General features: G+C 45.5%; 1 protein-coding gene across 4 annotated transcripts in view; it reads right to left on the minus strand.

The window, feature by feature from the left end:
- Window positions 1–15,440, minus strand: part of PKNOX1 (PBX/knotted 1 homeobox 1) — a 36,901-nt gene extending 21,461 nt beyond the window's left edge. Inside the window, exon 1 of one of the 4 annotated variants that reach the window (XM_038760300.1) lies at window positions 15,357–15,440. Coding sequence is in view for 1 of the 4 variants with exons in the window: in XM_038760303.1 (XP_038616231.1) it covers window positions 15,357–15,374 (18 nt within the window). In the remaining 3 variants the exon portion in view is untranslated. Of the gene's footprint in view, window positions 1–4,752; window positions 4,784–10,850; window positions 11,116–15,356 lie in introns of those variants that run through there. The other 3 variants (XM_038760303.1, XM_038760302.1, XM_038760301.1) reach the window with 3 other exon arrangements.
- Between the last annotated feature and the right edge of the window lie 487 nt (window positions 15,441–15,927).

The raw sequence follows: 15,927 nt of genomic DNA on the forward strand, positions 1-15,927 counted from the left end.
ATGTGAACAGTTGAATAGAACATGTAACAGAACCCCCAGCCAAAAGGGTAAGGCAGCAAAAACAACCTAGAATAGCTTACATTTAACCCCCCGACCCCCTTGTTAAGAGGCAAGCCCCGAAATTCTAATTCCAGCTCTGCTATGTGTCTACTGTGTGACCTTGGGTAAATCACTCCACTTCTTTGTGCCTCAATTACCTCATCTGGAAAATGGGGATTAAGAGCCCTAAGTGGGACAGGGACTGTGTCCAACCTTGCATGTACCCCAGTGCTTAGTACAGTGTCTGGCACATAGTAAGCACTTAACAAATACCACAGTTGTTCTTATTATTCTGCTTTCAATACCATCTTAGCCTCAGACTAGCCAGAGCCCTTCCTGCCGTGACCCATCTCCTATTTTGGGCCATCGTGGTTCAGGAGTCCAGTGGAGAGATGGGCAGGGGACTGAGTCATTTCAGGAGCGCTCACTGTGTGCAGAGCACTGTACTAAGCGCTTGGGAAGTACAAGTTGGCAACATATAGAGATGGTCCCTATCCAACAACGGGCTCACAGTCTAGAAGGGGGGAGACAGATGACAAAACAAAACATGTGGACAGGTGTCAAGTCATCAGAATAAATAGAAGTAAAGCTAGATGCACATCATTAACGAACAGAATAGTAAATATGTACAAGTAAAATAGAGTAATAAATCTGTACAAAAGAGTACAAAACCCCTAAAGAGTTTATAGACTAGAGGAAGTGACGGACATGAAAATCAATTATAAATGACTATGCAAGTGTTCCTGGGGTGGGGTGAAAAATCCAAGTGCTTAAGGAGGACAGATCCAAGTGCACAGGAGACAAGGGAAGGAGGATCTCTTGGAAGAGATATGATTTTAGTGGGGCTTTGAAGCTGGGGAGAGTGGTGGTCTGTCGGATCTGAATGGGAGGGAGGGAGGGAGAACGTATGCAATGGGTCAGCAGCCAGAAACACGAGCTCAAGGTACAGCAAGTGGGTTGGCAACTAGAGGAGTGAAGTGCGAGGGCTGGGCTGTAGTAGGAGCTGAGTGAAATAAATTAGGAGGGAGAGAGCTGATTAAGTGCCTCACAGCAAATGGAGTGAGGAGTTTCTGAGCACCCTTTGGAGGTTTCTGAGGAATCAGGGGATGCAGACTGAGCATTTGTTTTAAAAGTGCTGAAGTGGCAGTTAGAATAGAAAGCGCAAAGATGAGAAAATAATCAGGAAAGGCCTCCTGGAGGAGATGTGATTTCAGAAGAGCTTTGAAGTTGGAGAGAGCTGTGTTCTGTCAGATACGAGGTCAAAGGGCGTTCCTGGCTGAGGGAAGGCAGTGGGAGAGATGGAAATGAGCCACGGTGGGTAGGTTAATTTAAGAGGAATGAAGAGCTTAAACTGAGAGTGGGGAGGGAGAGAAAAACGAGTGGATAAATTGACTGGGAAGGGATGATTGAGTATCTTCAAGGAGCATGGGTGGCCTTGTGGATAGAGCACAGGCCTGGGAATCAGAAGGACCTGGGTTCTAATCCTGGCTCCGTCACTTGTCTGCTATGTGACCTTGGGCAGGTCGCTTAATTTCTCTGTGCTTCAGTTTCCCCAACTGTAAAAGGGAGATTGAAAACCAGTACTCCCTCCAATTTAGACTCTGAGCCCCATGCTGGGCAGGGACTTTATCTGATAATTTAACTTGTACCTACCCCAGGGTGTAGAACAGTGTTTGACACATAGTAAGCATTTAATACTATTAAAAAAGGGGTCTAAGAATAAGACAATGGTTCTGCCCTTTGGGATCTTGGAATTTTATGCCCCATGAAAGTCAGAGAAATAGGCACAAGGTAGGATGGGGGTATAGGCCTCACAGGGTCAGATTCTGTAGAAAATGTTCGGCTCCAGACTTTGCGTCTGGAAACTGAGAACCAAAACTCCCTTCCAGCTCTTGGGGAACTACAACATGGATCAGGGATAGAGGCTGCCTAAATATACTCCCAAAACTGCCAACATCTGAGGCCCAAACAAGCTCCTATGAGTCGGCAGAAAGAATCCATTTCTCTCCTTTTGGAGCCAGTGACAAGCACTGGGCTCCTTGCAAAGTTGAGGAGGGTCATCGTGACTCAAGGGAATTTCCCCACATTCCTGATCCATTGGGCAGGGCGGATTGGGAGCTTGGCAACTGCTAGGAAAGGCAGCTTCTTAGACGGAAGGGGTGAAACAGAAGGGGCAAATCAATTTTATAATTTAATGTCCATACTTGCACTAAGGAAACTAATGGCAGTCTGGGTGAATAGTTCAAAAAAGAGGCAGTTAATTGAGTTTAATAATATGGAAGGGTTACACTCTCAACCACAGAGTTTATTCCCTAATGGCTTCAAAATCTCCTTTCCTTAGGTCAGCAGGCTTTATCTTCCCGGGATAAACGTGCTGGTTACTTTCCCTGAGGACAGTTGCATTCCTCTATCCTTCTCGGCTCTCTACCGTCTGTATACATAATGTCTATCAAGTCTAGTGGGATTGGTACCCGTCCATCTGCCAAGTCATTACCACCACTCTTCTCAAGCACATAATGCCAATGCCGGCTGAAAGAAAACTATTCATACAATCCTTACACAACCGGCTGCAGAAGTCTTTACCACCAAGGCCAGTCTAGCTCAGCGTGGCAAGTACAAACCTAGAAATCCTTACAAAAACATTCTCCTGAAAATAATTTCTCAATCCGGGAAAAGAGGGAAGAGGGAGGAAAGGCATGAGATAAATCCAAAAAAAATAAATATGCAGAAACCAGCACGAATTCTTCAGAGAGTATCACATTTCACTGCAGCTAAAAACCTACAGCTTTCAACCTCCTGAAAATTGGTTTCACGGTCTTTCTTCTCTTTCAAAAAAGGGGATTAAAGGAAAAATGTGACCCTTCCCTCCCCACCCCCTTTTTACTTTTTGTTTTCATCTTCTCTTTGTAATCCCATTGACCGATCGCTTTAGCTCATTTACATTGTTGACTGTTTTTCCAGACTAAATTGGATGTTTTACTTCCTAGGTATGGCCAATCCTAGAAGTCAGAATGGGTGCTACATTTCTTTCTTAATTTGCCACATCAAAAGGGTGGTCAAAAAGGTGAAACTTCTTCAGAATACTCATTTCCATTTGTTACTTTCAACATGAATATAAACAAATTACATCAAGAAATACTAAAAAGAATCATTTTAAGGGCAGAGTTCCTGGGAGGGTTCAGTTAATGTGCTTCCCACTAACACTAAGGTTTGATCATTCAGAAGCTGCTTTCTCCACTTGGACCATAATTTACATGCAGTAAATGAGACTCTAGGGGACAGGAGCACAGAATCATGTGCACATTACTGGCTTGAATAGAAAATGGACAACATGCAACTTTCATAAAACGGGAGCAACGTATGAGATTTCAAATAACCTGCATAAAATGTTACTTTAACCTGGCCTAGTTTGAAACTTTGATTACTTAAAAACAAAACAATCCCTTTTTATTAGAAATTTCAACCGGTATTCCTAAGTAGCACCAATTCATTTCTGGAAGAGAAGAGTTTTGGTCTAAAACCTTTGTAATCTCGGGATTTATTCTAATCCTTTTCAGACAGTTCCTCCTCTGCTTCTTGAAGATAAACACACTGGGGAAAAGGGCCTAGAAATGTGGATGAAAAGCATGCTGGTCTAGCCAACGTGCAGCAGCTTCTTTGTTTATTCAATACCATCAGACCACCGACAAGTCTGGACTCCACTCCCCAATGTCTATAATGTGTCTCACTTTTTGGACACAGCTGCCACTTTGATGTTCCCACCAACCCCATCTGTAAAGAGTGATGGCAGAACAATATTGGCCAATCTCACCTTCTTCCAGAGCCAAAAGGACTTACATGTTATGTACACTCAGATAGGAACAGATGGTAGCCAAGTGCTATGTTTCACAAACAAGTAAATATTTTACAAAGCTGACATCCTTCACTGACTATTCCAAAAGCGATTTTCAATATAGTGTCTGCCACAGTTCATCTAGTATTCACCACTTTTTCTTTTTATACTCCCCCTTAGTAAAGTAAGACTGAACAGACCAAAACTTGCAGGATGGCAAGTATACATTTACTGCATTGGCAGGTTTCAGTTTCTGACTGCCGTCTTGAAAACCAGCACATTGCACAAAATAGTATTATTCCCAGCCAAAAGTGGGGAGGAGGAAGGCCTGCTGGGGCTGCTGGAGATGGTTTTTGCTCAGTGCTCAGTGGGGACTCTTGAATTTGGAGGACTAACATGAGGGGGAGAAATCAACAGAGGATGGTGTCACCACTGTTTGCTGGTCTTTAGCGCTATGGCATAGCACTGACACTGCTGAGGCCACTTTAGCTGTAAATGGGTTTGGTATTTTTTTTAAGGTGTTTGTCAAGCGCTTACAATGTGCCAGGCACTGTACTGAGTGCTAGGGCAGATACAAGTTAGGTTGGACACAGTCCATGTCCCTCTTGAGGCTCACAGGTTTAATCCCCATTTTACAGATGAGGTAACTGAGGCACAGAGACGTGAAGTGACTTGACCAAGGTCGCACAGCAGACAAGGGGCGGAGTGGGGATTAGAACCCAGGACCTTCTGACTTCCAGGCCTGTGGTCTATCCACTAGGCCTCGCTGCTTCTCTTTCATTACATAAAATTCTTGCATGAGCTTTGCAGTGCACTGCACCCCGGAGTGCCTACTCCCTGCTATCCCCCGTGCCCCTGCAAGAGTATGATTGGCCACAAACCTGCAGCATCCCAGTCCAATATTTAGCGCAGGCTAAATCCTGAAGTTTGGGTAACTGGAGATCCTATCTCCAGTTCTATCTTCATCCTATCCCGCCTGGACTACTGCACTAGCCTTCTCTCTGATCTCCCATCCTCGTGTCTCTCTCCACTTCAATCCATACTTCATGCTGCTGCCCGGATTATCTTTGTCCAGAAACGCTCTGGACATATTACTCCCCTCCTCAAAAACCTCCAATGGCTACCGATCAATCTGCGCATCAAGCAGAAACTCCTCACCCTGGGCTTCAAGGCTGTCCATCACCTCGCCCCCTCCTACCTCACCTCCCTTCTCTCCTTCTACTGCCCAGCCCGCACCCTCCGCTCCTCCACCACTAATCTCCTCACTTTACCTCGCTCTCGCCTGTCCCGCCATCGACCCCCGGCCCACGTCATCCCCCGGGCCTGGAATGCCCTCCCTCTGCCCATCCGCCAAGCTAGCTCTCTTCCTCCCTTCAAGGCCCTGCTGAGAGCTCACCTCCTCCAGGAGGCCTTCCCAGACTGAGCCCCTTCTTTCCTCTCCCCCTCGTCCCCCTCTCCATCCCCCCGTCTTACCTCCTTCCCTTCCCCACAGCACCTGTATATATGTATATATGGTTGTACATATTTATTACTCTATTTATTTATTTATTTATTTATTTTACTTGTACATTTCTATCCTACTTATTTTATTTTGTTGGTATGTTTGGTTCAGTTCTCTGTCTCCCCCTTTTAGACTGTGAGCCCACTGTTGGGTAGGGACTGTCTCTATGTGCTGCCAATTTGTACTTCCCAAGCGCTTAGTACAGTGCTCTGCACATAGTAAGCGCTCAATAAATACGATTGATTGATTGATTGATTGATTGGAGATGAGAGAGAACACTATTTCCAACTCTCACCTAAAGAGGAAAGGAGTTCTTTGGCTAAAATTCCAAGCAGAAATGGCCAGATTTTGTTACTGATCCCACTCCACCCTTGCTTACACCATTACACATCTCCAGCTTTCCTTTCCAGACTAGTAGTTCTCTAGGGCAATGTGGATAGCCTCAGGCAGCTCTCCGATGATTTGGTGTGGCTGCCAACAAAACGGTCAAAATAATATCCTCATTCAAAGTGTCTATTTTTTATCCCAAGGGGGCTTCACTAAGTTCTTGTCACACAGATGACTTTGCCTTAAAAAATCATGTGTTACTTGCAGCCCAATTTTTAGAAGCTGTAACACAAATATTATGGCCCTGGTTAAATATTTTGGGGAACTATCTGAATTCCTTGCAGCAGTACTGAGGGCTGCACTGCTCCCAGATTGTCTTGTGAAGTCGGACACTCTCTCCTCTGACCTGTCAAAATAAAGTCAAGGTTTGGGGAAACAGGGCACAATCCCCAAACTACTACTGAAGTCCCAAAGTCCTGGACTCCCTCCAATACTGGCAAGTCAGTCAGCTGCCATTTGGAGAGGAGAAACATAAGAGATAATGGGTTCCTCCCAATGTGAGAAACCACTAGGAGCAGCTCCTTGAAAACAAAGAAATTCATGTTTCTGCTCTAAATCTACACAACTAGTTATTTCAGTATGACTCTTTACTAGTACTAAAGCAGATACCCTAGAGGTTCTTCATGTAGTGTAACATTAATGATCACATTTTAAGAACTAATATATATCAGGGCGTTGCTTAAACCTACTTAAACAAATATATATCACGACTTTGCAGAGGTTTTTAGTTCATGTCACTTTTTGAAAAGAGATGTTAGTATCACTATGGGCCAGTTTAGATCAGGCAAATAAGACTGCTTATATATGGTTTTGACCCCATTAAAGCCAAGTTATTTTTTTTTTTAATGATATTTGTTAAGTGCTTACTTTGTGTCAGGCCCTGTACTAAGCGGTGGTTTAGGCAAAAACTTATCAAGCTGGACTCATATGAGGCTCATAATCTTAATCCTCATTTTACAGATAAGGGAACTGAGGCATGGAAAAGTTAAGTGACTTCTCTAAGGTCATAAAACAGACATGTGGAAGAGTTGGAATTAGAACCCAGGTCCTTTGACTCCTAAGCCCATGCTCTTTCCCAATACAAACCAACATTTATTTGCACACCAATGCTCCCTGCATCTCCTTTAAATGAACTTCATCCAATTTCGGTAACGGTACCAACCTCTCTAAGATAGTATGTCATTTGGAAGGGGGAAATTGATTTGGCTAGAGAATCCGTTCAGATACTGTTCTCCTAAATGCAATCCAGGCAACCTCACCTCTGTTGCTACCGTACCTGGTGAATGGTTTGATTCTTGTTGTATTCACAAATGCCCCTGGCTAATGATCATGCCCAGCAACGTTGGAGAAACCAAGAAATTGGAGTGGGTATTACACCAAACTACGAATTTAATGAGATATTTATCTACAGGAGGATAGACTGCATCTCCTGTCAGGTCATCTTTTAAGGTTCAGCCCCTGAGATGAACTTGATGCTACGCTAGTGTCCTTGACTAAGCAAGCTACCATACCCTGGTGTGAGAGCACCAGAAACACCTGTAAGGAACTATAACTATGCTGCTCAAAGATAGTTTGCTTTAAGGTTACAAATATTCCTATGCCATTCAATGAGATTTACTTTGCGATGAAAGATAGCAAAGGGAATTAACTGCATAAATTTGTGCAAGTTGACACCTGCCATCCTACCCTAGCCCTCATAATTCTGTGTCCATACAGATAAATACAGCTCTAATGCATTTGCTCAACAGACCAGTGACACTTGGTACTTCAGCAACAAAGCAGTTCAGATTATTCCATTGACTCTTTAGAATAACACTTCCAATGAAATTATATCACGACCACATTGGCTTTCAGTTCTGATGTAATGAGAAAATTTACAGTTCTCTTATTTTGTGAGAGAAACCAATGGTATCTAGTAAAAAACACACAACTGACATCTATAAAAACTTTGAACTCTTATTTTTGAAATGCAGCTAGCAAAAAATGTCCTGACTCCCAAGGAGGAACTCCGGTGGCTATTCCAGGCTGGGGAACTTTGGGTACCCTGCCCCTCAAATTGGAGTAGCCAAAGAACTGTTCATTCATTCAATTGTATTTATTGAGCGCTGTGTGCAGAGCACTGTACTAAATCCCCAAGTCAAATCAATCGAGTCTCTCTATTCTTTCCCCTCCCCTCCCTCCTCTGAGGCACTTCACCCTTACCCTCAAATCCCTTCCTTCATTGGGCCTTTTGAAAATCAATGTCTTGACCTTACCTGCAAATTCCCGTCTTGTTTATTAACTAACTTTCACATACTCCACCTTGTGGATATCATCCTAAATTCTCCAAATTCAATGGTCTCTTTGCTGCTGTTCTAACTCTTTTTGATCTCTCTGCTACCTTGAAAGTGGCTGAGTCCCCTCCTCAAAACACTTTCTGGGATTGGCTTCAAGGCTACAATACTATTCTGGTTCCTTTTCTCTGCTCCCTTCTTCCCTCCCCTGCCAACTCCCCTTGCCATTTAGAGCTCTTTTCTTCTCCTTTTATTCTAAAAGAATTTATCTACTATCATGCTTTAAGTGACCACTTCGCAGGACTTCCCAAGCACTTAGTACAGTCCTCTGCACACAAGTGCTCAATAAATGACTGAATGAATGAATGACTTATAAATGCAGTCAGCCAGCCGCCTCCTTGAAGTTCTGCATCTCCAAGACTCTCCACATCATCATCCTATCACTTCAAACTTATTAGGTCTAAAATTCAACTCTTCCAAACACACCCCATTCCTCACTTGTCTTTCACCAAAGGCACCCATATCTTTCTTGTGTGCTACCCCAATCTGGAACAATCCTCTCTAATTCATAATTAATAGTGAAAATTATGATTTTTGCTGAGCTCTTACTCAGGGTAAAGCACTGCTCCTAAACGCTGGGATAGATAAATCAGGTTGGACAGTCTCTGTCCCACTTGAGACTCAATCTAGGACAAAAAAGGGATATTGAACCCCCATTTTTACCACTGAGGAAACAGAGGCACAGAGAAATTAAATGACTATCCCAAGGTCACAAGGCAAGCAAGTGGCAGAGCCAGCATTAGAACCCAGATGCTGACTCCCGGGCCCAAGCGTTTTCCACTGGGCTATGCTGCTTCATCATGTCCCTCCCTCCAGCCACTTACCAAGTTCTGTGGATTATACTTCTGCTATACTTCATGGGTTCATCCATCTCTCTTCAGTTTCACTATTACACCTGCCCCATTGCCACTACCCTGATACCAGCCCTCACGCCCCAACTATTCAAACGGCCTTCTGGCTTGACTCCTGCTTCTATTGCGGCTCCTAAACCCAACAGCATGAATCACCTTTCTAAATAGACCACCTTAACTCCCTCTTCAAAAGGAAGCCACTGGAGACTAACTGCCAACCACATTGGGCTTGAGCTCCTGACTACTGGGGGATTCAAGGCTCTTGTCACCAGCCTGTCCCCTAGACCTACTTGAATTCTTCTCCCCATTGTCCACTTCTGGATCCATCAAATTGGCCTCTGTCATCAAGTATCCCACCTCCAAACCTTCTCTCCTAGCTGGAATGTTCTTCCCGCTATGCCAAAGCACAACTTCCTCCTAATTAAAAGCCTTCCCCTAGCTACAACTTCTCCTGTCCTGACGAACTAAACAGTAAGTTAGTGCATTATACTTTTTATCTCCCATTTGGGTACAGGCTTCTTGAGAGCAGGGAACTTGTTTTCCACCTGTAACTTCCTCTAGAGTCTAGGACAGCACAGCACCCAAAGGAGAAACTGAATAAGTGTGCTTGTCAAATATTTGATAACTACCCAAAAGTATATTTTAGGGCAGAACTTTTAACGGTTAAGAGCCACATACTAGATCATGTCATCCATCTTACTTTCAGATAGAGCTTAGAACAGTGCTTGACGCATAGTAAGTGCTTAAATACCATTATTATTATTATTCTATAATGCAATCGTGTATGCCTATTTTTCATGTTTAATACCATCATTATTATTCTGTAATGCAATTGTGTATGCCTATTTTTCATGTATACCCGAATCCCATTAAAAAAAATAAATCTAGCCCTCACAACTGATTTCGTTTGCTTTCCCTTCACCACCTCCAACTCTATTTCAATGAGGGAACTGAAGCTAAAGTTGTCTCTGCTCAAGGTTATCCAATAAATGAGCGGTGCAACTGAGAATAGAATTGAGTTCTCACTTCCAGATCAATGTTCTTACCCACATTACTATATTTGTGCTCTGTCTAACCTGTTAAGTTGTAGAGAAACTAATGTTTTCATCATTTTCGATGGAAGACAACTAAGATTTCAGTAATAGCAAAAATTTATTGACATGTCATCGTAAATATTATTTTTCCACTTTCTTCTCTTCCTTAAAAGATAATGTGGAAAGTTCTCCCAGTGTTATGGAAGCAACCTGAAATAATAAGCATTTCATTAAAACAGGAACAAGATAAGCACAGTAAAGGAATCTGTGATGACAATGTAAAGATTAAAAAATGCCTGTTTTGCTTTGGAGATTTAAAGTCATTGTTAGAACAAAACACAAACATGCAATTTACTTTGAATAAAAGACACTTATTTCACATATATCCTTTTAAACCATTATTTTATTGTCTCCAATAGTTTTTGCTTGTGTCCATTAATCCTGTTGTTTTTGAACAAAATATTACACTGTCATAAACTCATTAATATACTGTAGTTTTTGGCAGAGCCATAGAGAAGAATGCTCCCAAAAGATTTCACCCTCTGCTTTCCTGGAGATTTCTGATGTGAATCTGAGGATTCCTGAGGCTTTACTACTCATTTATTCCTGGGCCTTCATTATAAGAAAAGTTAAACTACTCTTTTTTGTACAATTAATGCTTTCGAAATAAATTTTGGACAAGTAAATCATCAAGAGATAATACTGCTTTTTACTGCTCTTCGAACTTCATACCCAGCATCACAGGGTGATATTTCGATCGGGCGAGATGAACCTCTTCCTTAATTGAAAAAAAATTATTCCTCTTGACTGAACGTGAATCTCTGAGTCAAGGCATGTTAAATACTTCCTGTCCTCTACTTCAAAATTACCTACCTAGGATTTCAAACTGATTTAAGGCACAGTCAAATCGTCCCAGGCTTCTTCAAAGACTCAAGTTTCAACGGAGCCCATTGCTTCTCAAAAGAAAATGTTAAACTCATATTTGGAAAGGGATCTGAAGGCTGATTATTTTCCTTCCTGCCTCTGCCAGTGAGTCACACTGACGACCCTTTCTCGGAGCCAGCCAAACTACAACGCATTTTTTTTTCTTCCTCCTTGCCCTTTTCTATCTACTGCCCGTCTCCCCCGCGGATATTAAGACCGTACAGTCTTTGGGGCGGGTATTTACGGAGCGCACTTACATATTTATTACTCTATTTATTTATTTATTTTACTTGTACATATCTATTCTATTTATTTTATTTTGTTAACATGTTTGGTTTTGTTCTCCTCTCCATCCCCCTCATCTTACCTCCTTCCCTTCCCCACTGCACTTGTATATATGTTTGTACATATTTATTACTCTACTTATTTTACTTGTACATATCTATTCTATTTATTTCATTTTGTTAGTATGTTTGGTTTTGTTCTCTGTCTCCCCCTTTTAGACTGTGAGCCCACTGTTGGGTAGGGACTGTCTCTATATGTTGCCAACTTGGACTTCCCAAGCGCTTAGTACAGTGCTCTCCACACAGTAAGCGCTCAATAAATACGATTGATTGATTGATTGACTGTCTCTATATGTTGCCAACTTGCACTAGACTGTGAGCCCACTGCTGGGTAGGGACTGTCTCTACATGTTGCCAACTTGGACTTCCCAAGCGCTTAGTACAGTGCTCTGCACACAGTAAGCGCTCAATACGATTGATTATAATAATGGCATTTATTAAGCACTTACTATGTGCAAAGCACTGTTCTAAGTGCTGGATTGATTGATTCTCTGTCTCCCCCTTCTAGACTGTGAGCCCACTGTTGGGTAGGGACTGTCTCTATATGCTGCCAACTTGTACTTCCCAAGCGGTTAGTACACTGCTCTGCACACAGTAAGTGCTCAATAAATACGATTGATTGATTGATTGATTGCATACCCCCAGGCCTAGCGCTGGCTCACTTTTAATAGCTGGACTGCAGAAGATGGGCAGGGATGCTGTGAAGTTCCCCGCTTTATGGGCCATCCCGGGGCAGGGTGCAATTATTATTGTGATTAACCGCCTCTCGGGAAGCAGCGGCCCCGTCGGGTGGATCAGTTTCCGCGATGGGGAGCTATTAACTATTATCCCCCTTTTAGACTGTGAGCCCACTGCTGGGTAGGGACTGTCTCTATACGTTGCCAACTTGTACTTCCCAAGTGCTTAGTACAGTGCTCCGCACACAGTAAGCGCTCAATAAATACGATGGATTGGTTAACCAGGACACGACGGGGCATGCGGAGGCCTAATGGTGGGCCCTGGAAGGCAAAAACAAAAGGGGGGGGGGGGGGGGCAGGAAAGGAGGGTTTATAAGAAGTCTGGCCTCCCTGAGGAGAAATTTGATTTTGGATTCTTCCTCTCCCCCTCGTCCTCCTCTCCATCCCCCCATCTTACCTCCTTCCCTTCCCCACAGCACCTGTATATATGTATATATATTTGTCCATATTTATTACTCTATTTATTTATCTATTTATTTTACTTGTACATATCTATTCTATTTTATTTTGTAGTATGTTTGGTTTTGTCTCCCCCTTTTAGACTGTGAGCCCACTGTTGGGTAGGGACCGTCTCTCTATGTTGCCAACTTGTACTTCCCAAGCGCTTAGTCCAGTGCTCTGCACACAGTAGGCGCTCAATAAATACGATTGATGATGATGATATCTATTCTATTTATTTTATTTTCTTAGTATGTTTGGTTTTCTTCTCTGCCTCCCCCTTCTAGACTGTGAGCCCACTGATGGGTAGGGACCGCCTCTCTATGTTGCCAACTTGTACTTCCCAAGCGCTTAGTCCAGTGCTCTGCACACAGTAGGCGCTCAATAAATACGATTGATGATGATGATATCTATTCTATTTATTTTATTAGTATGTTTAGTTTTGTTCTCTGCCTCCCCCTTTCAGACTGTGAGCCCACTGTTGGCTAGGGACCGTCTATGTTGCCAACTTGTACTTCCCAAGCGCTTAGTCCAGTGCTCAGCACACAGTAGGCGCTCAATAAATACGACTGATGATGATATCTATTCTATTTATTTTATTTTCTTAGTATGTTTGGTTTTGTTCTCTGCCTCCCCCTTCTAGACTGTGAGCCCGCTGTTGGCTAGGGACCGCCTCTCTATGTTGCCAACTTGGACTTCCCAAGCGCTTAGTCCAGTGCTCTGCACACAGTAGGCGCTCAATAAATACTATTGATGATGATGATGATGATATCTATTCTATTTATTATATTTTCTTAGTATGTTTGCTTTTGTTCTCTGCCTCCCCCTTCTAGACTGTGAGCCCGCTGTTGGGTAGGGACTGTCTCTAGATGTTGCCAAATTGTACTTCCCAAGCGCTTAGTCCAGTGCTCTGCACACAGTAGGCGCTCAATAAATACGATTGATGATGATGATATCTATTCTATTTATTTTATTAGTATGTTTGGTTTTGTTCTCTGCCTCCCCCTTTCAGACTGTGAGCCCACTGTTGGGTAGGGACCGTCTCTCTATGTTGCCAACTTGTACTTCCCAAGCACTTAGTCCAGTGCTCTGCACACAGTAATGGCTCAATAAAAACGATTGATGATGATGACGATGATGATATCTATTCTATTTATTTTCTTAGTATGTTTGTTTTTGTTCTCTGCCTCCCCCTTCTAGACTGTGAGCCCGCTGTTGGCGAGGGACCGCCTCTCTATGTTGCCAACTTGTACTTCCCAAGCGCTTAGTCCAGTGCTCTGCACACAGTAGGCGCTCAATAAAAACGATTGATGATGATGATTATGATATCTATTCTACTTATTTTATTTTCTTAGTATGTTTGTTTTTGTTCTCTGCCTCCCCCTTCTAGACTGTGAGCCCGCTGTTGGGTAGGGACCGCCTCCCTATGTTGCCAACTTGTACTTCCCAAGCGCTTAGTCCAGTGCTCTGCACACAGTAGGCGCTCAATAAATACGATTGATGATGATGATATCTATTCTATTTATTTTATTAGTATGTTTGGTTTTGTTCTCTGCCTCCCCCTTTCAGACTGTGAGCCCACTGTTGGGTAGGGACCGTCTCTCTATGTTGCCAACTTGTACTTCCCAAGCGCTTAGTCCAGTGCTCAGCACACAGTAGGCGCTCAATAAATACGATTGATGATGATGATATCTATTCTATTTATTTTCTTAGTATGTTTGTTTTTGTTCTCTGCCTCCCCCTTCTAGACTGTGAGCCCGCTGTTGGCTAGGGACCGCCTCTCTATGTTGCCAACTTGTACTTCCCAAGCGCTTAGTCCAGTGCTCTGCACACAGTAGGCGCTCAATAAAAACGATTGATGATGATGATGATGATGATATCTACTCTACTTATTTTATTTTCTTAGTATGTTTGTTTTTGTTCTCTGCCCCCCCCTTCTAGACTGTGAGCCCGCTGTTGGGTAGGGACCGCCTCCCTATGTTGCCAACTTGTACTTCCCAAGCGCCTAGTCCAGTGCTCTGCACACAGTAGGCGCTCAATAAATACGATTGATGATGATGATTTAAGACCCTTGGAGCCGTGCCCACAGACACTGAGGGGGGGGGGGGGGGGCAAAAAAAAATAAAAATACGGGGAAACCACCGTGAAGACGGAAAAAAAGAAAGGGAAAGGGTTAGGCGGCGTCAGGGAAATCCGGGATTCATCTCCAGGAGGGGTGATTCCCCCTCACACCCCCACACACACACTGTCTTCCTCAGTCCAGGAGCGCGAGCCGCCATCTTCCGCCGCTCCTTCTTCCCTCACCACAGAAGCGCGCCCCCGGCGGCGCGAGGACGCGCCCCCGGCGGGGCTGCGGCCCAAGGGGTTGGCGCGCGTGCGCGTGCGCGCGCGAGCGCGCGGGCCCTTTAAACGCGGCCCCCCCGCCCCCGAGCACCCCCCAGCGGGCGCGCCGGGAACCGCTCGGCGGTAAACAGAGGCGCGCCTCTCCCCTTCCCACCCACACACACACACACACACACACACACACACACACACACACACACACAAACTGCCCCCCCCCCCGTCTCGCGCAAAGGGCGCGCGCCGCGCTCCATCAAAGGCCGATGAGGAGCGCGCGCCCCACAGCGGCCCGGCGCGGCGTCGGCTGCCCCTTCCAGAAATTTCCTCCTCCCCAAACCCGCATTTAAAAACAAACACCGTTTCCCAGCCCATTATGGTTCCGGGGTGACCAACCTCCCCCTTCCCTCCCCCCTCCCTTTCCGCCCCGGGCGGCGGGCTGTTGCGTTGTCCCCCTTCGGCCCCCCGCTCCCGCAACGCCGCCACCAGCACAACCCGGGCGGCGGTGGTGGTGCGGCGGCGGCGGCGGCTGCGGGGCCGGTGTGATTGATAGGGACGGCGGCGGCGGCGAGCGGCGGAGCGGTTGAGTGACAGCTTACCTGGGTGCCAATCTTCATCACACTGACAAGCGGCTGCAGCAATCGGGACCCGCAGTGCCGCGCCCGCGTCCAACCGTCACGCCGACGCCGGGCCACGCGACACGGCCTCGCTCAATGGGAGGAGGGCGACGCCGACGCCAGCCTCATCAATATGCATGAGGGGGGCGGGGCCCGCGCGGGGACGGCCCCGCCCCCTCCCCAGCGAGCAGGCGCGGGGAGGGCGGGGACTCTGGAGGAAAGGGAGGAGCCGCCCCGCCCCCGTCGCGCGCGTGCGCGCGCCCGGCCACGCTCCCCCCCATATTTGGCCCGGAGGCGGGGTGCGGGACCCCGGGAGCACCGCCCCCTTCCCCCCTCCCCCGCCAATCACAGCCCGGCCCCCTCCTCATGAATATTCATAAAGAGGGAGGGCACCGCGCGCAGGCCACGCCCCCTCCCGCGCTAGCGCGCGCGCGCCGATTTGTGCCAAACGGGGCTTGGGAGGTGGACGAAACCAACTGTCCAGATGGGGGGAGCAGGGTCCGTACCAAGTCCTCCTTTGGAGGGGGGGAGGCCCCCTTTCTCCCCTCCTCAA

This window comes from Tachyglossus aculeatus, chromosome 18 (genome assembly GCF_015852505.1).
Source record: "Tachyglossus aculeatus isolate mTacAcu1 chromosome 18, mTacAcu1.pri, whole genome shotgun sequence".
Lineage (NCBI taxonomy): Eukaryota > Metazoa > Chordata > Mammalia > Monotremata > Tachyglossidae > Tachyglossus > Tachyglossus aculeatus.